This window comes from Mycteria americana (genome assembly GCF_035582795.1).
Source record: "Mycteria americana isolate JAX WOST 10 ecotype Jacksonville Zoo and Gardens chromosome Z unlocalized genomic scaffold, USCA_MyAme_1.0 Scaffold_18, whole genome shotgun sequence".
Lineage (NCBI taxonomy): Eukaryota > Metazoa > Chordata > Aves > Ciconiiformes > Ciconiidae > Mycteria > Mycteria americana.
In genome coordinates, this window is record NW_027445436.1 from 1067094 (window position 1) to 1092304 (window position 25211).

A 25211-nucleotide genomic window follows, 5' to 3' on the forward strand; every position below is an offset into this window, starting at 1 on the left:
GAGCACGGGGTGGGGGAGAGCGAGAGCGGGAGCAGGACGTGCAGGACGTGGGGAGCGTGTCGGACCGCGCGGTTCCGGGTTCCATCGGACCTTAAGGGGGTTTGCAACTGCCTGAGAGACCCCTTGTGACCATCCCCCTCCCCCAGCGCCTGCGCAGAAGATTGAGAACTTTCTAGAAGAAGAACCATGTAAGTCCTGAAGGGGTGTACCTGGAGGCGGGGATTAGTTTATAAAAGACATACCCTCCCCCCAGGGAAGCGCGCACGTGCCCACCACTGGAGGATTGCCATGTCTGTCATCGTCATCGCGGGATACAAGGGTGGTGATACTTTTTCTTTCTCTTTCCTCCTCTCTTTTCCTTTCCTTTTCTCGCTTCCCTCTCCCTCTACTCTTCCAATATATGCAAGTTTGGGATAAATCGTGACAGGTTGCCCGGAAAATAGCTCCATTGCCAAATCACCTTTGTTCGTTTGTTAAGCTCGCCAGTTCGTTAAGTTTGTCCATTTGTGGAATTCACCAGTTAATAAAGTTGCTGGCCAGACTGTTCCTCTGAGCCATTGTTATGACTCTAAAGACCATGCGGCTCTGCCGAGCAGAGATTGGCTTTTGTCAGTACAGAAACCGTCAGGGAATCGAAAGGATTCACCCCTCTCGAAACCCACCAAGTGGGACGAGACACAGGGAGAAGGCAGAGAAATCCTGCAGGCGTAGCTCAGGCCACCTGTGATGGGAGCTGTTGAGATGAAGCCTCAACATGTCTGTGAAGTGGGAGAGGCCCCTGAGGCCCAAGGCCATGAGAAGGTCCCAGGTGCAGCTGATCAGCCTGGGGCTGAGTCAGGCTGGGCCAAGACCTTGAGTGTCCCTTACAGGTGTCCCCCCTTGGGGCAAGGTGTCTTGGCCCAGGGCTCTGCAAGGGAAGGACAAGCTCTCTGGTTTGGAAAGGGGAGAGCCAGCCATCAGAGGATCCCTCTGTCTTCAGCCAGGACTTGCACATCCCACATGGAAAGCCAATTCTGGCTGCCCAGGCAGTCCCCTTGGGTGTCAGGGAGGTCCAGCCCAAAGGCAGCCTCCAGAACCTGCTTCTGTCTCGTGAGGGCTGTCAGAGCAATGCCCTCTTTCCCCCAGGGCTGCCCTCAGTGGAGGGATGGGTCTTGCAGCTAGGGGAAGCACCATCCCTTTTTGGAGATAGTTACCAGGGGAGCTGCCTCTGCTGCTCTTGATGCCGCCTCTTGTTCTCAGCGACATTCCTGTAGATTTCCCTCCGTGCTTGATGCGGCTCCAGCCTTCTGAGGACCTGGACTGCTCGTGGGGAAAGGTGGCTGCAACAACAAGGAAACATCATCCCTCAGCCTCTGCCAGAGACCCCTTCTGCCGCTCCCCTCGTCCAGCCCTTGCACCCACCCGGTCCCGCGTGTACCCACCCTTCCACCCTGTGGTGAGTTTTGGGCTTTGGCTGTGGGGGTAACCCAGGTCATGCCTGTGTTGGGAGACATCAGAGGGCGTCCTATGCAAGGCCAGGATGCAGGGACGGGGGTCCTGGACATCTCTGCAGGGTCACGGCTGCTCAACTGCCCCAGGCTGTGGACAGAGCTGGTGCGCACTTACTCAGGCTGGAGTCTGTCCAGCTGGGCTGCTGCTGCCATCTCCTCTGCTGGGAGAGGGTGTTCAGCCTTCCTCCACCTCTTGTTGACCTTCTTTCTCCTGGGCTGGGCTGGAGGGTGGGGAGTCCAAGTGCCTCCAGGCCCGAATGCCTGCCAAGGAGGAGATGCTCTCAGCAAACCAGATGAAACAGAGGTGCTGTTTCCCAGAGGATCTCTTGAAAGGAGCCTGCAGCAGGACCTGGGAGCCGGGAGACTCAGCACCGCATGCCCGTCATCACGGCTGATGGCTGCTTTTGCCCCTCAGGTCCTGCTGCCAGTCTCTCCCTGACAGGGGTGAGCAGGCAAACCCCTGCCCTGCAGCTGGGTGTCAGTCCTACTCCCACCCCCTGGAGACCTGCCGCCCCCGGTGCCCCGACAGAGAGGGTCGCTGCTGTGCTCGGCGGTGTCAATCACTGCCCGTACCTGGGGCGGCTGTCGGTCCTCCCCTGCAGACCAGGCTTCCCACGCCGCCCATTCTGCCTTTGCTTGCTCCCGCTGCTCTTGCCACCTCGGCTTCACTTGCTCCCACTCTGCAGACAGCTGCCAGACCTCCTGGAGGGGATGGAAACACAGCCACAGGCAGGATTAGTCTCAGCTCCTGGAGGGGCTTCCTTCGGGTCTGACCTGCATTGGTGCCCCTTGCCTCAGGCGGTCGGTCGGTCGGCAGCGCTTTGCCCCTAACAGATCAGGGGCCGTGGAGTCATGCCAGGCTCCTCAGCTCATGGCAAAGACAGCTGAGTGACCAAAGACCTGCACTGTCAACGACCTAGAAAGGACTTGTCTGTTGTCCATAGCCCCTGGCCAGAATACAGTGTTTCATGACAGCCCGGAGGACAAGAACTGGCGGGAAGGGTGTGCAGCACCTTCCTTTTCATGAAGAAGATCTGAAGGAGGTGACAGCCAGGTTACAATGGACGCACGCCAAGGGATCCTTTCAGGATGGCTCTCTGCACAAAGAGGCTTTTGCCGAGTCTCAAACAGCACGGTAGTTGCAGCAAGGCAGCGCACGTACCTGCAACGCTCTCCTGCAGCCTTCAGAGGACGGGAGTGCAGCGGTGGGCCTGGCTGGAGGACCTGGCTCCTGCCTGCCTGCCTCCTTCATCCTGGGGGAGCTGCCTGGACATGGCGGGAGCACACTGCAAAGAGACACCAGGAGGAGTCGGCATGAGCACGGGGCAGGTTGGTCTCCCATTTTCGTCTGGTATCAAAGCTCCCCCGGCTGGCAGAAGAAGCGGGGGAGGTGGGGCCGTTTCCCATGGCACAGGGGAGCCTTTCCTGAGCCCCATCAGATGCATGGGAGAGGAGGGCCCCTCAGGTCTGTTGTAAGGGCAAGCAAAGTGCTGTGGGGTGCATACAACATCCTCTGCCTACCCCACTACGGGGCCTGCAATGGGGGAAACAAGCTCGTAAAAACCATGGGGCATGTGTCAGGGACCTTCCCGAGTCCCTACAGCCGGACTGTCCAAAGGGGATGTCTCTCCTACATGGGTGCAAGGATCCCTTTCTTCCCTTCCCACAAGGGTCTCACCTGGCAGAAGACTTCTTCCGCGTGTCTTGCTGCCTCATGCCTGGCCCCTGGCTTGGCAGCACGGGGAGGGAAAACTTTGCCCGCCTCTGCAGCAGCTTGTCAGGATGCCCCTGTGCACCTGGGAAAGGAGGAAGCTCTTCAGAGCAGCCCCGTGGGGAGTGCGTTTTAGTGGGGCTGTGGTCACCCAGCGTGGGGCAGGGCCCCACCTGGACAGCAGGGACCCGTTCCCGTACGTCTTCTGATCTTGTGACTTTCTGCAGCCTTCTTGTGCCAGGTGGAGAAAGCCTCGGCCACCGCTCTGCTGAACACAATGAACCGAAACCTGGAGAGCAAATGATGACACAGGCTTGAAGAAGGGTGACCCCCTACCCTCTGCAGCTTCCCCGCACTAACCCTCCTGACTGTCGTGCGAGGCATGGCATCCCTTCTCCTTTGTGGCCATGCACAGGGTTTACTGGCAATCTCCCCCCAACACCAGAAAATGTAGCTTAAAGTCCTCTCCGTGTGCAGTCGGTTCTCTCTGATGGGAATGACGCCAGGCTGGGCATGAGAAACACAATCACGACGCCCGGTCACTCCAGGAGAATACACGCGTATTCCCAACTCGGCATTAGTTAACCAGAAACCAGTCACTTCAGGATGGATCCCTGACTCGATGCTGAGTGTTGAGCCCCGACAACATGCACTGCTGAGCAGGAACTGGAAAGCCGCCCGCTCAGTCGGTCAAGGGCCGCGGAGGAAACGCACTCACCTCGGGAACGCCTCGGCAGGAGCAGCCTGCATCCCCCGAGCGGTGGTCGCTCCACCGGAGACAGCTGCAGCTGGCATCCACAGCCTCTGCAAAGTGACCCAGAGCTGTTAGAAGGTTTCCAAGGCAGTCTTCTCTTGGCTCCCAAAGGAAGCAGAGCTGTCTCCTGCTCCAAAGGAACGGCACTTCTCCAAAGCCCTCTTCCAAATCCTCCTCCATGAACATTAGCCCTTGCTCTGCTCTGGAGAAGCTGCACAGCAAACACTGAGACTGCGCAAGAACACTGCCGGGCTTTTTTTAGGGCAAGGACCCAGAAACTCAGAAGAAACTTTCTTTGCTGATGGAGGAGTCAGTCAGGGTGAGCATAGGGAAAGGTGTTTGGCTGGCCTGCCACGTCCAGGCTGGCCAACGGTGATTGGGTTGCTCCCCCTTCAATAGGCTTCCCAAAGACATTGAAGCAGCCCTCAAAACCTCAGCAACTTACAGTGTGCAGCAGTGCAATCCGGCTGGCCTTGCTCTCCAGCCCTGTGACGCAGTCGTAATAAAACCGCATGCACAGGACATCGTCTTTGCGGGACAAAACGCCAATGTCCTTGAAGGCGAAGGCGAGGCGCTGCCTGTTCCTCAGCTGGAAGGAGTACAAGAGTATGGTCTCTTGCACACAGTCCTCCACCACGTGCCGCGGGAAGGAGGTGGCTTGCGATAGCCACTTGTAGTTCAGCGGCTTGATCTTGACATCGTCTGCAAGGAGGAGGAACATCGTCAGTGCCACAGCAGGCCAAATTTCCATGGAAGATTCATAACAAAAAGTCATCGAAAAGGTGGTTTATAAAAACAGCTTTTGGGGAGTGGTTTGTTTTGGGGGAGCTCAAGCCTTCCCCCGACCTTTGGAGGCAATTCCCTACTTCTCCCAGCCCTTTCCAAAGAGCAGCGAGCACGCACCCCACCCCCAGACACGGAGGAGGAAAGCGGAGGGTGGCCGCTGCCTTCTCACCAGGGATAACCACTGTGGGGAACGCGAGCTCCTGCACACATAACACATCAATGTCCAGCCGGAAGACGGGTCTTCGAACCGTATATGCCTCTTTTTCGCCGAGGAATTGCTCTTGGACCATAGCGAAGGTCCCGAGTCCTGTGACCATGACACCCTGCCCAGGAAAAAGACAAAAAGGCTGATGAGTGAGTATTTTAGAGATGGGAAAAGTGAAAGCTTTGGAAAAGGCCCGTGTTCTGCATTTGTTTTCTTCCCCTCCTCAAAATATTGGCTAACATCCCGTGGCTAGAGAAGATCCCAGGCATTTCCAGCACAAGGAATACCTATGGGACTGGTTCCCAGGGATTATCCTTGGCACGGACCCAGCATAATGCCCAGGCTCTCTGCTTGGTGTCTCCACTCTGACCATAGCGAAGGGTGAAGCCCTATCAGGCACCAAGTGCTTTCTCAGACTACATCTGGACTTGGTTTCTCTCCTGGTGACCAAGAAGCAGCTCTGGGCACACAGGGTGTCTCGGTGTGCTGCCATGATGCTGAGGGAGGGATTGCTCCCCGGGGTCCAGGCTCTCTCTCCAGGGCAAAAGAGGGCCGAGATCCCAGCCCACCTTGTCCAGCTTCAGCTGTCCCAGGATGTACGCAGACACAGCATCCCAGATAGCCACAACCTCTGGAAAGCAAGGGAAAGAGGTGTCAGGCTGCGGGCCAGCCAGCTCACAGCCCATCGCCAAGCTCCTCGCCCAGGGGGTGACAGATGCAGGTGTCCACAAACAGCCCAGACAAACACTGCCATGGCTGCGGAGCTGGGCTGTGCCCCACTTTCAGCCAGCCAGCCTTACTCTGCTCCCAGGGCAGGGCTGGAGCAGAAATGGGGATGTGGGAAGGGCTCAGGACCAGGACTGTGGCCATCTAACCCCCAGAAAAGGATTGGCACCCCAGAGCCCAGGGTATGAATATGGTGGCACAAGAGGATCCCGTGGGAAGGAACAGAGGTTCTCCCAAAGGAGACTAGTCCAAGGTAAAGGGCTGATTTACAGCAGAGACATTTCCAGCTGGCACGTGAGAGCCCTGTGGGAGCTGAAGGACACCTCAGCCCCGGGGACGCAGGACCCCTTTTCATCCCAGAGCCAGAACGCCACGAGGTACCAGCTCCCAGGGAAAGCTGGCCCTGCATGGCCCCCCTCGCGAGGGGACTGAGCCATTCCCATGGGAGCCTTGGGGCTCAGGGCAGTCCCAGCACCATGACCCGGGAGTCCTGGTTGCCACATTGTCCCCCGAGCCCAGTGGGAGCCTTGGTCAAGCTCTCACAACAGCCCCCAGCCCTGTCCAGCCACCCCTACAGCCCAGCAGCTGCAGCTTTTGACAGTGGATAGCTCTGCTGCGACCCCTCGGGAAGGAGCTCCCCAAACCCTTACCCTTGGTGGAGAGTTGCAGGAGCGTGGGGAACAAGCTGCTCAGCTCCAAGCTGACGGCCACAGTGCAGCAGCCTTCCATCGCGCTTGCTGCTTGCCCTCAGCTCACGGAAAGGGATGCTCTTCGCAGCTCCTCGCCCAAAACTCCTCTCTGACGTGCCCCTGCTCTGCCTGCCAGCAAGCGTCCTGCCTGCCAGCGAGGGTCCCCCAGCGCAGCCCCGCTGCCTCCCGACCCTGCTCCTGGCTGTGGAGTAGCTCTGAAGGGCAGCAGTGGGGAGCCCCTGAGCAGTGCCCAGCAGTGCCCAGGCCTCGCCGGGAAGTGCCGTCACTGCCACGGTGCTGGGGAGACCTCCCTGTGATGTGGGGCATCCCCCTGTGACATCAGCCCGCAGCATTTGAAGGTGCATTATGACACCAGCAGGGAGACAGCATAACTGGGGAGGGAGGAGATGGATTTCCCCTCTTGTCCTGGGAAACAGTCATCCCCTTTCTCCCCAGTCCTTTTCCAAAAACCCTGTCTGTCCCCTGCACCAAGAAGTCTCTGCTACTGGGAGCCCATCCAGGCAGGTGGGGTTTGGGGGTTGGCTGTGTTTGGGTAGCTACAAGAGATGGGATCGAAGGATCCCAACAGCAGGATGGCTGTGGGATGCAACAGCCCCTCCGGTGTGCCCAAACACTCCTCTCTGCTGCGTGTCGCTTGTGTGGTAGGAGTAGGATGGGCTTTCTTGCCCTGGTTTTGGCTGGGATGGAGTTAATTTTCTCCATAGCAGCCCATATGGTGCCGTGCGTTGGATTTGTGACCAGAACAGTCCTGGTAACACCCCGATGCTTTAGCTATTGCTCAGCAGTGCTTGCACAGCATCAAGGCCTTCTCTGTTTCTCATGCTGACCTACCAGCAACTAGGCTGGGATGGGCAAGAGGCTGGGAGGGGACACAGCCAGGACCGCTGACCCAATTGACCAAAGGGATATCCCACACCACATGACATCGTGCTCAGCAATAAAAGTTGGGGAAAGAACGAGCAAGGTGTGGGGGGTGTGTGTGTTTGCGTCTATGGTGTTTGTCTCTCCAAGTTACCGTTATGCGTGATAAAGCCTTGAACGTAATGAGTAGCGAAATGTTCAGTTGCCCTAAATTTTGGCATCTGCTGTCATTTCAATTGGCCAAAGAAATTGCCCAACAACCTCCAAGAAGATGCCCCCAGATGTTGCCCAGTCTCTCAGAGCTGCTCCAGTAGAGCTTGCAGTTCCCTGCACATGTCTTGGGCCATCTCTAGGACCTCACATGGCACCAGGTGTTGGTGTCTGAGCAGCTCACTGCTGCCCTCCATCTCCAGGAATTAGCATCAGAGCTGAGACAAGGAGCTCACATGCAGGTGGCCATTTTGTGCACACCTGAACTGAGGCAAGAGGAATCCCACCTCCTTTGATGGATTTAGATCATAGATTCTGGTGTGCATGGGAGGGACACAAGTCCCTTTCTGGGCCCAGGACTAAAAACACAGGAGGAGGTGCCTCCATTGACTCAGCTGAATGCCTTCCCTCTGCAGGGGTAAAGGAGATCCCTCCCTGGCACTCTCTGGGTGTCCTGCCTAACGATGGGACAAGGAAAGGCAATGTTCCTGCCCAGTTTTTTTCCTGATAGGAGAAATGGCACTGCTGGAAAGAAGTCTGTCTCCCGCAATGAGAAAGGGAACCTCAGTGATTCCTTCAGCCTGTTTCACAGCAGGTTCCCCTGGAGCCCCAGGGACACCTGAAGGGAGCCCAGATGGGCAAGAAAGTTGGCGCCTTGGGCTGGTCCTTGTGCTGAGCTGGGCTGGGCTCCTGGGACAGAGGGAGCTCCTGGCAACTGGGCAGTGCTGCAGTGACACAGCTCTGCCCAGGAGCAGCTCCTGCGCAAAGCACAGCAGCCCCACAGCCTGACCCTGAGCCCGCAGTCCCCGAGATGTGCCCCTTCCCCACTGCCATGTCTTTGTGCTCTGCTCCCCCCAGTCAGCCTCAGGGGACACCTGGGCAGGCAAGCACCAGCTCTGGCTCAAACCCCAAAGCCTTTTAATAAGAACACACATGAAGGAAGGTGTAAAGCAGGCAATAAAAATAGAGGAAATCCCAGCTCTTTCTGCTGCCCGTTGGAAAAAGGAGATGGTTTCCTGATGCTCACGGCTTTCCCAGCTGCACAGACCTCTCCTCCTGGCTGGCTGCACCCAGCTGCACGGCAGGGACGGGCTCTCCGTGCCCAGGGCTCAGGGACTGTTGTGCACTGAGCTCTGGTGTCACAGCCTTGGTGCCCTCAGGGGAATGTACTGGAGACACGTCTTCAGCATCGTCATAGCCTGTGCTCTCCAGGGACAGGGACCGGGCATCTCCCTCAGCTCCAGGGACCCCAGCACTTCTCTGGGAGCGCAGGTTGGCCCCTGCAAGCAGCAAGGCAGGCCATTGCACGTTCACCCCATGGGGTGTCCCTCCTGGTCTGTACATCACCTTCCTCCCTTCTCCTCACCAGTCCTGAGATGTTCAGCTCTCCCTCCCAACCGCGGTCTCCCCAAGGAAAACTCCCGGGGCAGGTTCCCCCATCCCAGGAGGCTGGGCTCTCAGTACAGCAGCAACTCGCTGGCAGCAGGGATGGCACCCCAGGAACCAGCAGTGCTATCTTTCCCTCTCACCTCTGGATGCATCCTGGGGCCCTGCTCCCTCCTCTGGCACCCTGGACTTTTCCCAGTCTCCCTGCCCAGGGGCAGGATCCTCCGCAGGGTCAGAAACCTCCCTGGCATCATCATAGCCATCCGCTGGGTCACCTCCGGGCAGGATCCTCCGCAGGGTCAGAAACGTCCCTGGCATCATCATAGCCATCCGCTGGGTCACCTCCGGGCAGGACAGGGATGTCTGAAAGGAGAGGGGAGCTGGTGACAGTGAGAAGAGACATCCTGCAGAGTAGCGGATGGGAGGATGCACAGGGACATGGGGCTCAGACAATGGTGTTAGCAGCACCACAGGAGACCCCCCCGCCATGTCCTACCCAACTGTGAGGGTGACACTCAGTGACACTGCTGTCCATCCCATGGCTGCAGGGAGGAGAGATCAACCTCTTCTTGCCCCCTGTCAGCTGGTGCTGGCCCCGGACCATCTTCCTCCTTGCTGTCCCCAGGGTAGGGCTGCAGCTTGGTAAGGGACCCCTCTGAATAGGAGCCTGGAGAGAGGCGCAGCAGCTTTTATGGGTTGAGCCCCACTGACCTGGCTTGCGGACAGTGCTGCTGGTGACAGGGGAGCTCCAGAGCCAGGGCTGAGGGGAGAGGAGCACTCAGAACTCAGCCTGCTCCCCTGGGACAACCCCCATCTCAAAGGGGCTCCCAGAGATGCCCTGGGACAGCACCTTCCCTCACCCCTCAGGCGTCCCATGGGGTGCAGGGGCAGGCAGAGAGGGGCTGTCCCAGGCTGGGACGGGCAGAGCTGGTGGGGAGGAAGCTTCTCTCCTGGGCCCGGGACCTGCCTGCTCTCCCCACACACCCCACAGCCCCAGTGCTGCAGCGACCAGGGGGCTGCAGGGGGTCAGCCCTGGGTGGGGGCCAGGGGAAAAAGCCCTGCAGATGGGTCCCCCATGAGGGACCCTCACCCACCTGAGCCGCGGAACCTCGCCTGCTTCTCCCATGCCGGGCCGTAAGCGATCTCTTCATACACGGCGTCAGGGAAAGGCTCCCAAGCTCTCTCGGAGCCTGCAGACAGAGGCAGGGCTGGCCCAGGAATGGGCAGAGAGGGGAGGGGATCCTGCTCTGCTCCCCCAGCCCTGTTCCCCTGGGCCAGCCCAGGGCTGTCCCCACAGCACAGACCCGCTGCGCTGTCCGGTCACTGCTGCCACTTCCTCAGTGAGGGCAATGTTCCCATGGAGACGGTCTGGGTCAGTGACACCCTCGCACCATCCCCTCAGAGACAGCCCTTGTGCCCCTCTGGACCCTGGGTCAGGCCCCTGGTGCTGAGCTGGGAGCAGTTCCACCTTTCCTCTGCCCCTGGAGCTGCTCCCTCTCTGCCCCATGGATCCATAGCACGGCCCCTGCCCTGCCACGGGGAGGTCAGGGATGGGTGGAGGAACAGCCTGGGGGCCTGACACCACAGGGATGGACCCTGCTGCCCCACGCTTCTCCCAGCATCTCCCTGCCCCAGAGCGCCCTCCAGTGCTGCCCAGAGCGCTGCCAGTGGCTCGTCCTCATCTGTCTCCCCTCTCCTCCCATCTCCCCCAGCCCCACTCTGCCATTTCTCTCTTCACCCCATCCCTACATCTGCCCATCTCTGCACTCCCCCTACCCCTGGCCCATGCTCAGGCAGTCAATGGGGCGGTACGTGGGACAGCAGGCAGCACACACTCTTGTCCCCTCAGCTCTGCCTGTACTGCTCACTGACACCCCACAGCACCCCGGCCTTGCCAGGAGACACATTCCCCCGGGATCGCGGGGGAATGACTCACCTCTGCGCCCAGCCCTGGCGATTCGCACTTGCCCGGCCAGGAGGGCCAGGAGCAGGCAGAGAAGGGCTCCCAGGATGATGCAGATGATAATGGGCAATGAGACTCTCCCGCTGCCGGTCGCACGGCCTGGGGTGGGATCTGCATGGCAGGAACACAGAAAGGGCAGCACCGGGTCTGAGAGAGGTGGGGGGCCGGGATACCCCAGTGCTCACCCCCATTACACCAGGGGTAAGGGACCCCTGGGGGGAGTGATGGGGAAGCACCCACTCTGCTGGTTAAACGACAGCCCTCCCCAACCTCCCCCACCGCTACCCCAGTGCCTCCTCTTGACAGTTTCCCACCCCAGCAAGGAGCCCCATCCCTCTGGCCATGGGTCACAGCCCGGCCTCGGGAGACCCAGCGCTGGCAGGAAGGAGAGGTTACCTGCTCGGGGAGTTGGTGCTGCTGTCCTGGGTGCAGCTGCAGAGGAGGAGAAGGAGAGCTGGGCTGAGAGGGTGGGTGTGCAGGTACCAGGGAGCCTCCTCTCTGACACGCATTGTGTGTGTGCACGTGTGTGTGTGTGTGCAGACATCCCTGACACATCCCACCCAAATTGCCTCTCCTGCAGGGCTGCTCAGGGTCTCTGGGACAAAGCCCAGGGCCCTGCTCTGGGCCATGGACAGGATGGCGTGGGCAGCCCCAGAGATGCCCCTGGCCGTGTCTCTGCAGAAGGAAATGCTGGGGTGAAGGGGCTGCTGCAGGGGGTCGTGCAGCAGAGAGTGGGGCTGAGCTCTGCTTGTGCCTCCCCATGCAGCCTCGCTCACAGCAGCAGCTGAACCCCGGTCATTCAGGGACACGCACGGCACTGTGGGGCACCCTGACTGCTCAGCCCCAAAGGCTCCCTGGTTCACAGAGCAGCAGGAGGGCGTCCATGGAGGGGACGCTCCTCAGAGCCCTAGCTGGGCTCTTCTGAGACCTTGCCTGGAGACACCTCTGCCTCCCATGGGTGCTGCTGGGAGCCCAGCTGGCAACTGCTGGTGAATGTGTGGGGCTCTGAGAGCTGAAATCCTGTTTGTGCCCCCAGCAGCAGAAGGGTCTGGCATGGAAAGGAAAAGCCCCTGCGGGCTGTGTCTCTGCGTTTGACAATGCCCAGCAGGGAGCAGGAGCTGGGGTGACGCTGGTGGCTGGGGGGGTGAGAGTTACCATTGCAGGTGATGTGGATCTCATCTCGCAGGTCATCGCATGACCGTGGGTCCCAGGACACGGAGGGACACTTCCAGAAGGAGCTGTTTCTCTCCCCACACTGCACGCGATCCAGCCAGGCGGGGCCAGGCAGCCTGCCATAGGTCGGGTATGGTTCCAGGTACCCTCCGTCCCCACAGCCCAGCTCCTTGCATGCCAGCGACACTGTTTTGGGAGTCATTGAGTTTAAGCAGACGCTCCCCCACGTCCCGTTATAGAAAACCTGCAGGCGCCCAGAGCAGTTGCTGCTGTTCTCCAGCCTCAGGGCCACGAACTCTGGGAGGAAAGGCACCGAATGGGAACAGGCTGGTTCGGGGCTGTGGGAGCAGGGATGCCCCTGCACCCCCAGGCCCTCAGCCAGGCAAAGGCATGGCCAGCAAGTCCCCCTTGCACCCATGGGCAGAGAAAAATCCCTGACTGACAGACACCCCTGCCCTCCACGCTAATCCTCCAGGATGGCTCAGCTCCCCAGGGCCCCCCGGGTGGGACTGAGGGGACCCATGCGTGGGCGTACCCAGAGTGGGCTTGGGCAGGGGCTCAGAGGCGGCCATGAACAGCCTTGGCCGTTGCCAGCTCTCCCCTTGTCCTGGCCTCCCCGGGCACTGGGCTCCCGGACCAGGTCCCAGCACAGACCTGAGCAGACGACTCCTGCGTCCTCCTTGCGCCCGCAGTTGTCTTGCGCCCAGGACCCTGCCAGGCAGTCCCAGAGAGCAGCTTCGGCCCTGGAGCAGTTCATGCCCTGCAGCCAGATCCAACCGGAGCCTTTCCCGAACAGAGCAGAGCCAACCGCCTCTGCCGCCCCTCCGCAGCCCAGCTGGTGGCAAACGACAGTGGCGTCGGGCAGGTCCCAGCCATGATCACAGATGGTCCCCCAGCTGCCCTGGTAGTAGATCTCCACTCTGCCAGCGCAGCGCCCGGGCCCATTCACCAGCCGGACCTGCCAGCTCCCTGCAGCAGGAAGAAAGCCCAGCTGCCATCAGGGGCCGGCTGCCCACCCAGCCCAGAGCCTGGGAGGGCCCGTGCAGTGCCACTCACCCCAGCAAACGACCCCCACGTCCTCTGCAATCCCTGCTGCCAGTGCGCTCTCGGGCACGGAGGTGTTGCAGAGGGTCAGCTTGGCCTCGTGCCCTGCGCACCACACCCCTCGCAGCCCCACAGGACCCGTCCCTCTCTGAGGCTTCGGGGGGATGTAGGCTGCCTCTGCCTCTCCGCACTGCAGCTGCCGGCACACCACGCTGGTCTGCATGTCCCACTGGTCATCCAGAACTCTGCCCCATGTCCCGCGCTGCAAGATCTCAACTCGCCCGTCGCACCGGCTCCCTCCACCCACCAGCCGCAGGGATGAGGAGCTGTCTGGGCCTGGGGAGAGCAGCCATGCCCCAGCCCTCAGCAGCACCAGACAGCCCAGAAACCTGCAGCACCTCTCCAGGCTCTGGAACCCTCACGGTGCCCTGAAGCTCACCCACCTACCCCCAGCCCTCTGTGGCGAGCTTCAGGAGCAGCTTTCCACATGGCTGGTTTCCCCGTCCCTCAGCCTTCCTGGGCAAGACCCTCTCTGCTCTTGCTGGGCCAGAGCCACCCAACACGTCCCTGGCTGAGGCAGCTGGGGCAGCTCCCGCAGGAGGGAGCAGCAGCCGGTGGTGGCCTGGGGACAGGCAGCACCAGGACAAGCCTTGCCCAACCTCAGTGCTGGCATTGGCACTGCTGAGCCATGGGGCAGAGCCCACACGTCTCTGCCCTCTGCATCCCTGGGGACCTGGGACTGGGAGCCTGTGTCGCTGGCAGGGATCAGAGCAAGGGAGACCTTCCCGATCAAACAGGAACAGTTTGGGACTTGTGCTGACCAGGAGTGAGGGCAAAGCCCAGCCCTGCTCTGCAGCTCACAGCCCTGCTCTGCTGCTGCTGCTGCTGCTGGGGGCACCCAGACACCCCTGTGGGTGTGGGATTGGGCTCTGTGGGACTCACCTGAGCAAATGACAGCAGCGTTGCTCTCGTGGGAGCACGGCGAGGCCCCCAGGGCGGCCACTGGACACTGTCCCAGGTGGGCTTCAGTCCCGTTGCAGTGGAATGAGTCTCTCCAGACAGGGCCGGGTCCTCTCCCAAAATGCCCTCCTCTGGGAATGGACTCCGCAAACCCGCAGTTGAGGTGACGACAGAGAACGTGGGCGTCCGAGAGATCCCAGCGGGAGGCACAGAGGGTGCCCCAGGTCCCCAGCACCTCAACCTCCACCCTTCCCTCACGCCGTGCTGCCGTTCACCAGCCTGAACCCTGTGTACTCTGCGGACAGAGAATGATGAGAGAGGGCGGACTTGTGCTTTTGCTCCCTCGGGAGGTGGAGGAGTGGCCAAATGGAGGAGAACCTGCCATCCTCCTCCTTCTGCACGATTTTAGGGCTGCAGACAACCACATCACCACTTCTGTCCTCATGCCCAGCACAGCACAGTCCCTGCCCTGCTCCCCTTCTCCTAGCACAGCCCCAGATATGTAACACCCCACCCAGAGTCCTTACGTGTGCAGGTGACACCAGTGGCGTTTGCGTGGGTGCAGGGCTGGTCCCTGGGAGATACCCTGGGGCAGAAGATGAGAAGGGATTCATTCCCCACACACTGCAGCTCTCTGTCCCACATGGCACCAGCCCCTTCTCCAAAGTGAGCTGCCCCAGGGACGGACAGGGCTGTGCCACACTGGAACTCCCTGCAGACCACATCGGCAGCTTTGGGACCAAAGTCTGAGTCACAGACAGTTTTCCACTGGTTCCCATCACGGATCTCCACGCGTCCTGAGCAGGGACTGTGCCCTCCGACCAGCTGGACAAATCCTGGAGCAACCAAAGACCCCTGTGAGTTCCCAGAGCCCTCTGGCAGTAACCTGCCCACATCCCACCTAATCTCCAAGGAGGCCATAGGCAAAGAGCCCCACAAGCACCCCAGCAGCTCCCAGTGGGTGCTGATGGCACAAACGTACCAGGGACCCCCTGCCACTCCCCATGCATCCTCACAGCACTTGTGGGTTTGCTTCCCTCCCAAACCCCCAGCCGCAGGCACTGCTCAGACAAACTGCTGCCATCCTGGAGACCCTGGGCTTCCTGGCACCAGCCACAGGCACTGCAGCACCCGGGGCACAGGGAGACTGGCCAAGGCACTGTTGGCTGCTGCAGCCTGCTCTGCCTGCTGAGCTCAGGGCCAGGCTGAGGAACCCCTGGAACCGCCAGAAACACACCCTGGTCTCAGGGTGGTCTCAGGCTGTTGGGACACTGCTGTTAGATGGACCATGCCACAGGGTACAGGCATGGCACAGCTGTATCTGCAGTCGGTGTCTGCACCAGCCCCCCACTCTGGCACCTGTCCGGGGAGGGGGTCCTCAGCCAGGGCCAGAGTGCACTGCCAGGCACGCACATCCCCATCAACGGGCAGGCAGAGGGCAGGAGAGCGGGCAGAGGAGCAGCCCTGGGCTGACATGAGCTCCCCGTGCAAGGAGAGGCACTGAGGACAGTGCAAGTGCTGGCAAAGCCCCTGTGGCACAGGGCAACCAGGGGCTGGGGTGGGCAGGAGAGGCTGGGCAGCGGGTCATCACTGACAACATGGGGCCATGTCCATGTGGGCTGGTTCTTGTGGGGTGACCCTGGGAGAGGAATGGGGTGCCCTGTGCCACCCTGCTCCTCTGCCCAAGGCCAGCACTTTTCCCCTTTGAGCAGTCCCTTTGCTTATGCCGAGGGACACATGCCTGCCAGGAGGCAAAACCCAAAAATCCCCGGACACTCTGTGCCCTTCCCTGGGGCTGTGGGTGGCCTCATGAGCAGCTCTCGGTGCTTCTGGCATGGTGGGACCTGGCCCCTGGCAATGCCAGACAGGTCCTGGCTGAATGGGAGATGAAAGATGGGAACCAACAGATGCCAAGGGGCAGGGAGGAGGATTCATCTCCCAGTGCAGGCAATGACCAAGGGTGGGCTGAGCCACCTCAGGGGCCAGGCACGGGGTGGGCACCCGGGGTGGGTTTCCCCTGGTCTTTCCTCAGGGACCATGGACACCAGCAATGACAGTCCCATCTTGGCAGTGTGACCAACCACCCTGGGCCCTGCTCTGGTGTCCACTCGTTGTCCCTGAGGGCACAGCCAGGTCCCTTCCCCGCCCTGGCCTCAAAGGTGGGGAACAGGCTGGCCCCTCACCTGAACACGTCACTCCAGCATCCCAACTGTGATCACAGTCGTCGATACCCCATCCGCTGTGTGTGCAGTCAGACAGGGCAGACTCGGTGCCATGACAGTCAACCTCATCCATCCAAATGGGGCCAGATCCTGCCCCAAAATGTCCATATGTAGGAGCTTCAAGAGCAGACCCACAGCCCAGCTGCTTACAAACCACTGCAGTATCATTCATGTCCCAGAGGAAACTACACACAGTCCCCCACCAGCCCTGGTGTTTCACCTCCACTCTTCCAGCACAGCGCCAGCCGCCATTCGCCCGCCTCACCTCCGCAGCCCCTTCAAACATCAACACAGGAATGGTCAGGAGAGTGCTGAGCCCCAGAGTGCAGGTCTGGAGGTCCCCCCTGACTGGGCCGAGTCACAGGCACCAGGGTGGGATCCCTCCCTCCCCCTTCCGGGCTGTCCCTGGGGCAGTGTGGGGGTCCCCCCTCTTCCCATGGGCTGCAAAGTGCTGGGGGTGCCCAACAGCAGACCTCTGGGCCCTTCACCACCCCACAGCCTGCGGCACCTCCTCCCAGCTCAACGACCCCTTGCCCATGCCCACCCGCACACTGTGCCCGGCCCTGCACAGGGCACCCTTTCCTCACCAGCCCAGCAACCCCTGTACAGCCCCATGCTCACAGGCCCACAGCTCCCTCTCCCACCCATAGAGGCACAGGGAAAGGCACAGGGTCGATTGACTTGAGCACCTTCTGCCCCTCGTCTCAGTGGCACCTGCAAAGAAACCCCATTCTCAGCGGTATCCTGCTGACCCCACTGGTGCCTGCTGGACCCAGGCAGTGGGACAAGAGAACAGGCACTTACCCCTGCACTGCTGCACCCAGAGGAGCAGCCACAGCACCCGAGGGGACAGGAGTCCCTCCATCTCCATCCTGAGCCTCCTGCCCTGCTGGCACGGCCCTGTTGCGGTCCTCTCCCTCTCACGGCTCCTGGGGACTCATGGGGACAATGACGATGGGAGGGTAATATATCTCTGCAGATGCCGACCCAGCTGCAGGAGGAGCCAATCGAAGCAGAAGCACCTTTTTAGACATTATCGGGAGCTGTCTCCCCTCTGACAGAGCCCAGTCCTCCAATGAACTTCTCCAGTGCCGTTCATGACCATATATGAGGGACATATATGTCCCGCTGCGGGTGTCATGATCGCTGTGATGGGGGATCGTCATGGGACACGCTGGGTGTGGAGGGGAAATGGGTCTGTCACCCTTGCACCCTGCTGTGGGACTGGAAGCACTGAGCACCTCCTATGCGGGGCTCATTCAAGAACCCATGAGGCAAGTGTCCAGCCAAGCCCGAGCCGTGGGAACCACGGAGCTGGGACTGCACCGGGACCTGTATCAGGACGGGAAGGAAACAGCCCCTGCCCCTGCTACAGACCCCACTGTGCTGGGAGCAGCAGCTGGGAAAAGGCTTTGGCCAGGGGAAGAGCTCCATGCCAGGAGTGCTGGCTCGCGCACCCGTCCCTGGAGAGCCCCACGGTGAGCCCCTCGCAGGAGCCGGAGCTGGGACATGTCCCTGCCCCGGCAGCAGCCATGCAGCCCAGAGGCTCAGCCATGTCCCTGACTCTCAGCCTGTCAGCGAGGGGCCGTTATTCCCCACGGGTGGATCAGGAGCTGGAGCCTGCAGGTGCACAAACCACAGCCCACGTGGCCTCGCAGCACTCGCCGCGCTCCCCGCGCAGCGCCCGGGCAGGAAGTCTGTGGTTTCCTCCTGGCACCGTGCCCAGGCACATCCCTGTGGTGCCCCCGAGCCACCCCCACCCCGACTGCCCCAGCCAGGGCTGCAGGGGCTGCTCCTTTGGCCTTGCAGACACGGGGCCGGGCAGATCCCGTCCCCCGTGATGCCCCTCTGCTACACACGACCGCTCCACGCTCAGCCACGGGGTGCCATCGGTGACGTGACCTCACATCCCTCCGACTGCCATCGCTGTATGCTCAGGAGTTTTACTGACAGTGACCTCACACCCTCCTGCTTCTGCTGCTGCATGCTCATGAGTTACACTGTTACACGCGTGTGTGTGTGCTGTGTACGGGCTTTTGCTGACGATGGTTCTTCCCAAAAGCCATATTTGGGTGGGGTCTAACGATTATGTTGATGACATCAGGAGCACCCACACAAGCCATAGGCCTGCTCTTGGCCTAAAAGCTACTCTGGCACCAGAGAAATCACAAGCTCGTACACAAGCCATGTGCATAGTCCTGGCCTATCCGCCACTCAGCCGCAGGTGATGTCATAGCATCTAAACCTGCCAAGTGCCTGCTCCTGGCCTATCAGGTATTCAGACACCAATGACCTCACAAACACCTACACAAGCTATTGATCTGCTCCTAACCTATCATCTACTCAGGCACCAGTGACACCACAACAACCTCCACCACCCCTGGGCCTGCTGCTGGCCTATCAGATACTAGGGCAGCAGTGACTTCACAAGCACCTACACAGCCCTCGTCCTGGCCTATCAGCTAATCAGTCACAAATGACCTTGCCAACACCTACGCAAGACAGATGCTTACTCCGGGCCTACCAGCTTCTCAGGCACCTGTGACCTCAAAAAATCCAACTCAAGACATGTTTCTCCTGGTCTACCACTTACTCAGGCATCACTGACATCACCAAGACATTCACAAGCCATGTGCCAGCTCCCGGCCTATCATCTACTCAGACACCAGTGACCTCACAAGCACCTACACAATCCATAGGCCTGTTCCTGTCCTACTAGCTACTCAGGCATGAGTGACCTCATAAGCACAGACACAAGCCATGGGTTGGCTCCTGGCCTGTCAGGTATTCAGCCGAGAGTGAACTCACAGGTACGTATCTGCCTATTTGCCATGTACTTGCCGTTGAGGTACTCGGGCTCCAATGACCTCACAAGCACCTTTACAAGCTGTGTACCTGGTCCTGGCCTATCAGCTACTCAGCCAAGAGTGACATCACAAGTACATACCCAAGCTGTGTCTCTCCCTCTTGCCTATCAGCTGCTCAGGCACCAGGGACCTGACCACCACATATCCACCTCTTTGCTATCTGCTTGCCTATGAGATACAAGGGAACAAGTGACCTCACAGGCTCCTACACAAACCATAAGCCTACTCTTGGCCTATCAGTTGCTCAGGCAGCAGTGACCTCACAAGCATATACCAACCTATTTGCAACGTGCTCGTCTTTTGGAATTACCACAGCCAACAGCTAAACCCCCACCCACTTCCTCGCTCTCTCCCTCCCAGCACGATGGGGGAGACAACTGGAAGGGCAAAAGCAAGGAAAAAACCCACATGGGTCAAGATAAAGACAGTTTAATAAGTGGAGGGGAAAAAAATAAAAGGAAACAAGGCATGGAGAGGCAATCACTCACACCAGCAGACCGATGCCCAGCCACTCTCTGAGGAATGGCTACTTTGTGGAAACTCCCCTCCAAGTTTTAGTACTTAACAGGGCACCGTATGGCCTGCAATATCTCTTTGGTCCGTTCGCGTCAGCTGTCCTGACTTTGTCCCCTCCAATCCTCTCGCCCACCCCCAGTCCCCTCGCTGGGGGGTCAGAATGAGAAACAGAGAAGGCCTTGACGCTATGCCAGCACTGATCAGCAATAGCTACAACAGCAGTGTGTTATCAACACTGTTTTAGCCACCAGCACAAAGCACAGCACCATGAGGGCTGCTATCAAGAAAATTCATTCCGTCCCAGCCAGACCCCGGACAACCTCCAGCCCTTATTCCATACCGTTTGCACCCTGCTCGGGTCCTGCAGTATTCAATGAATTTGCATCAACCACCACCACGCCCTTTCCCATCCTTTGACATGACAGACACTGTACTGGGTTTGGCGGGTGTGGCTCCGGTGGACCTGGGCAAGTCCCAGCCCACTCCTGACTTCTCCCCTCACTCAGTCAGATGGAGTTTTTGAAACATTTGATCAGCTCATCAACCTAAGGACAAGGAAAAACATGTAGCACCAGCCTGCACCCCACAATGGTCTTGCATATAGCTGTGAGATCCCCCAAACCATGGAGAAAGTTCCCCACCACCACCCTTCTTAGTGTGACACCTCAAAATGCAGTTTGCAGTTCACAGGCCCATTGGCTGGTTTTTCTCATTCATGTGGTTCTCGTGGGGATCCCCTTCAGGCCTTTTCCTCTTTGTTCCCCTGAACATGTTCTTCTGAGGTTGGCATTTTGTCCTGCTTTTCCATTTTCACAGCCCACATGGCCTGTGCCTTGCTGCCCCATGCAAAGCCCAGAGTCTGTCCCAGTAACCCTGCATGGCCGCCCTGCTGGGCTGGGCTGGGATGTGGGGGCCTCCCAGTCCAGCTCACAGGACTGGGCTCTTCTTTGCACGTGTCCGCATTTGTTATGGGGCCCCTTGGAGGCCTCCTAGCAGGGGGCCACCGCCCATGGGCATGTTCCAGCTTGTCCATGCCCCAGCACCTTTTTGGCACCCCTCCGCCCTCTTGAGGCCCCCCCCACCCCAGCCCTGTCAGGGCTTGTTCTGCAGCCTGGCAAAGTGGGGGACCCTGACCTGGCCTTTCCCTTTTGTTTCTATTCACATGTAAACTGTAATTGCTCACTGCATTTGCTCTTATTGAAAAAGGGTTTTTCCATTTCATACCTATGTTTTTATGGCTGTATATACTTACTTTCTATAGCTTTATAAATGTTTACACACATATATAAATCTATACATAAATACAGCTATAGGGGTACATATATAGAAATACTGTATTATTAATACCTATTTGTACACCTATTTATAAATATATCTATAGATATTCTATAAATTTATCTATTTTTATATGTAAGCACTTCCTGGACCAAAGGAGCTGGGCAGCCAATCACAAGGCTGCCTGAGAATGATGGTGTCAAGAAATGGCTGTCAGCCAATCACAATGCAGGATGAAAACACATGGGGAATGAGGCTGTCAGACATAGAAGCCTCCCTGTATGTCGTGACAGGGGGCTTCCTTTGTGACGTGTCCCTGGGAACACTGGGACAGGTGGCCAGTCCTGCCGGCCAGTCAGAGGGGCTGCCTGAGAACCCGCGAGTGTGACGGTGCCGAGAAATGGCCATTAGCCAATCACAGAGCACTGTGATATGTAACAAAATGGCAGGTCACTGCCATGGAATGGTGTGTCATAAAATGGTGGCCCAACCAAAATGGCAGCCCTTGCGTATATAGGCGAAGGGCCTTCTGGGTGTGATGCACTTCTGGGTAACTGGAAGGGGTGGCCGGTCCTGCCAGCCTTTCACAACAGAGCACATGGCCGGTAGAGGAGAGTGGCTTCCGGGGCAAATGGCCCCTGTGGCTGCTGGGAGGGGGCGGGACTTCCACCGGAAGCTGTTGGGCGGGGCACCTGCACATCGTGTCTCCCGTAGCAGTGGTGCCTGTGCTCCTGGCGTGTTCTGGGGCAGGGATCCCAACGCGCAGCAGGAAGGCATGTGGGGAGGTGAAAATGCTCCTCTTGAGCCGTGGTCAGAGAAGGGGTCAATGTGCTGCCAGAGCTTCCAGGTCTGTGCCTGACGTAAGAACTTTCCCACCCTCAAGCCTGCCCACGCTTCTCACAACCAACCAACCAACCCATAAGCCTCAAAACATCATCTTTGCAAATTCATGGCAGTCAGGCAATGTCCCCAGTGTTTGGAAAAGAGGGAAACATCACACCCATTTTTAAAAAGGGTAAAAAGGAGGACTCTGGGAACTACTCAACAGCCAACCTCACCTCCGTGCCCAGTAAGATAATGGAACAGAATGTCCTGGAAGCCGTGTTGAAACAAATGGAAGACATGTTAAAAGAAATGGAAGACAGGGAGGTGATCAGAGAAAGCAAGCATGGCTTCACCAAGGACAAATTGTGCCTGACTGATGTAGTGGCCTTCTGTGATGGAGTAACTGCATCAGTGGAGAAGGGAAGAGCTCCAAGTGTCATCTACCTAAACTTCTGTAAGGCCTTTCAGACGGTGCCCCAAGCATTCTTGCCTCTAAATTGGAGAGCTATGGGATTGACAGGTGGACTATTCCATGGACAAGGAACTGTCAGGATGGCCGCATCCAAAGAGTTACAGTCAATGAACTCAGTGTCCCAGTGGAAACCAGTAACGAGTGGTGTCCCTCAAGGGCCCCTGCTGGGAGCAGTACTGTTTAATATCTTCATCGGTGACATAGACAGTGGCATTGAGTGCACCCTCAGCAAGTGTGCAGATGACACCAAGCTGAGTGGTACAGCTGATACTCTAGAGAGAAGAGATGCCCTCCAGAGGGACCTTGACAGGCTGCAGGAGTAGGCCCATGTGAACCTCATTGAGGTCAACAAGGCCAAGTGCAAGGTCCTGCACTGGGGTGGGGCAATCCCCAAAATCATTACAGACTGTGGGATGAAGGGATTGAGAGCAGCCCTGCAGGGGAGGACTTGGGGGTACTGGTGGGTGAGAAATTGGACATGAGGCGTCAGTGTGTGCTTGCAGCCCAGAAAGCCAAGCGTATCCTGGGCTGCATCAAAAGAAGCGTGGCCAGCAGGTTGAGGGAGGTGACTCCCCCCCTCTACTGTGGTCTTGTGAGACCCCACCTGGAGTACTGCTTCCAGCTCTGGGGTCCCCACCACAAGAAAGACATGGACCTGTTAGAGCAGGTGAAGAGGAAGGCCACAAAAATGATGCGAGAGCTGGAAAACCTCTCCTGTGAAGAAAGGCTGAGAGAGTTGGGGTTGTTCAGCCTGGAGAAGAGAAGGCTTTTGGGAGACCTTCTTGCGGCCTTTCAATCTATAAAGGGGGCTTATAAGAAAGACGGAGAGAGACTTTTACCGAGGCCTGTAGTGACAGGATGTTGCATTAAGAGTTACTGGCACATAGTAGTCCGAGGTGTGGCTGAGGGAGGCGGGAACCCTCCCGTTGAGTCACGAGGTTCAGATGGGACCCCCTTGCTTTCTAAACTCCTTCTCAGAGAGGAGTCTAGGTGCAGCTAAGTCCAGTCCTAGTCTCAGACTTGGTCAATGGTTATTTTCTAAGGACGGTATATGCAGCCATTCATCAGCGTAAAGGCGACAGCGTTAATTTAAACGCGCTGCACCCCCAGTCTAGTCGTGTTGCATGAACGATCACAGCCACACTTAAAGAGTCTGGTCGTGTTCAATAACTACCACGGCTAGATTAATAAAGAGTGCAGTTAGAGCAACAGATACACAGGTTCTTTGGATTACCACTGATAAATTCACTGTCTGCAAAGCATGTACAAATACCAAGAGTATGAGTAACACTGCTGTCTATCAAGGCGTTAAAGATGATAAAGCGACTCTAGAGAGATTTATAAGTTTCCCGGGGAGGCACTTGGTATAACCAAGTGTTCGAATCTTACCCAAAGGCGTCCCGATGGGGGGGAAGAGAGGCTCAGCCCGTCGACTGATCCCAGAGGTCAGAGTGGTACGCAATGGTGTCTTCCCTAACATTCTCTTTCTCTTAAGCCATTTTATACTATCTTTCACCTTTCGGGTGGAGCTTGAGTGACTCTAGTAATACACACCTTTATTTAGGATTGGTGTAAAGTTTTCTCGCTTCGCTTTTAAAGGTATAAGCTAGAAAAATTCAGTGCGCAAGCTCAGTGAGGGGTGGTCGCACCTTGGAGGCGGGTAGCTTTTGGGATGGAGGTGTGTTTTGGTATTATAATGATGTTATAATGAGCAAAGTTCACTAAAAGGACAGCATTTTGTCAGAAACGTGGCAGGCTGTTGGCCCAGGGTAGTAAATATGCAGCTTATCAGTTCCATGACACCTTTAAGTTCCCCTATTATTGCAGAGCCTGGCCGCGGCATCTCCACACCGCTCCACCCTCTGGGCAGCGCCTCTTAGAGTCAGCACACCAAGTTCCCCTGGCGTTACCAACATCTAAGGTTGCAGGCCTAGGGAACTCCCATGCAATGGATTCCTTACATGTCAGCCGCATTCCACCTGGGGAGCTTCTTCAATGCTGTGCCTTACCTAAAAGTGTGAATATAAGTTCTAATTTTTAAGTCACCTCAGCCATTATCCCACACTTGGTAACTTTCATTTTTGCATTGGTAACTTTGGTTCTGTACTGGTAACTTTGAATCATTGTTATATCCTTTGTGCAGTAAGTAACGGAGTGAAGCTTGGCATTGAACTTTGTTAAGTTTCAAGAAAACCACTTTTGCTGATACCTTTGGCAGTGGTTCTTTAAGAGGTCTAAATCACCCATCTGTGACAAATTTCTGTAGTTGGCAGGATTCTAAATCAGGATCCATGTCAGGAGACCTTCTTGTAGCCATACAACATATCTAGAAGGCTTGTAAGAAGATGGAGAGAGACTTTTTACCAGGGCCTGTAGTGATAGGACAAGGGATAATGTTTTTTAAAAGAGAGTAAATTTAGTTTGGATATTGGAAGAAATTTTTTATGGTGAGGGTGGTGAGACACTGGAACAGGTTGCCCAGAGAACTTGTGGATGCCCCATCCCTGGAAGTGTTCAAGGTCGGGTTGGATGGGGCTTTGAGCAACCTGACCTAGTGAAAGACGTCCCTGCCCATGACAGGGGGGTTGTACTAGATGATCTTTAAAGGCTCCTTTCCAACCAAAGCCAGTCTATGAGTCTATGAGTCTCTGATTCTGTTCTTATCAACTTCCCTTTTCTTAGCATCAGGCAGGTGAGTAGAGGTTCAGAGAGAGGAGAATAGCCAAGGGCTGAGAACACAGGTACAGGGCAGGGCACCCTGGTTGTGATCTGCCTCCCAGCCCTGCATCACCCCGGCTGTAGATGGCATGGACCTTGCATCAGCACCATGGTGTTGTCATTCAGGTAGTGGCACGCAGTCACTGGACCCCTTTGGGAGGCCCTGGGTGTCTGCCCCACACCAGCTCTAACAGGGCACGGCTTTCCTGCGCGTTCGGTGCTGTGTTTGCCTACTGAGTGGAGTTGCGTTTGGCACCCAGGCACCTGGCATGGCACTAGAGGCTTTTTTTTTTCTTTTTTTAATGGCATTAAAATGAGAGCTCTGAAAGAAAAGTCT

The 25211-nt window shown here is 57.8% G+C and overlaps 1 protein-coding gene and 1 pseudogene across 1 annotated transcript; both read right to left on the minus strand.

The window, feature by feature from the left end:
• Positions 1 to 1132: 1132 nt before the first annotated feature.
• LOC142402878 (uncharacterized) lies at positions 1133 to 6401 on the minus strand. Its single transcript, XM_075488770.1, has 11 exons — positions 6323 to 6401; positions 5516 to 5577; positions 4911 to 5064; positions 4401 to 4657; positions 3920 to 4005; positions 3375 to 3490; positions 3169 to 3286; positions 2653 to 2776; positions 2064 to 2192; positions 1606 to 1751; positions 1133 to 1319 (listed from the first exon to the last, which is right to left on the minus strand). Exons 1-11 carry the CDS (start codon positions 6399 to 6401, stop codon positions 1190 to 1192), a joined length of 1401 nt encoding a protein of 466 aa, XP_075344885.1. The 3' UTR covers positions 1133 to 1189.
• Positions 6402 to 11709: 5308 nt separating this feature from the next.
• LOC142402879 (scavenger receptor cysteine-rich type 1 protein M130-like) lies at positions 11710 to 17072 on the minus strand (annotated as a pseudogene).
• Positions 17073 to 25211: the final 8139 nt, after the last annotated feature.

Bases quoted from the DNA above. Each gene is read 5' to 3' on its own strand.
- LOC142402878 (XM_075488770.1), bottom strand. From the start codon at position 6,401: ATGGAAGGCTGCTGCACTGTGGCCGTCAGCTTGGAGCTGAGCAGCTTG. The intron at 4,006-4,400 runs GTAAGTTGCTGA...GTCACTTTGCAG, and splicing joins GGATTGCACTGCTGCACACT to AGGCTGTGGATGCCAGCTGC. The intron at 3,491-3,919 runs GTGAGTGCGTTT...TTTGCTCTCCAG, and splicing joins CCTGCCGAGGCGTTCCCGAG to GTTTCGGTTCATTGTGTTCA.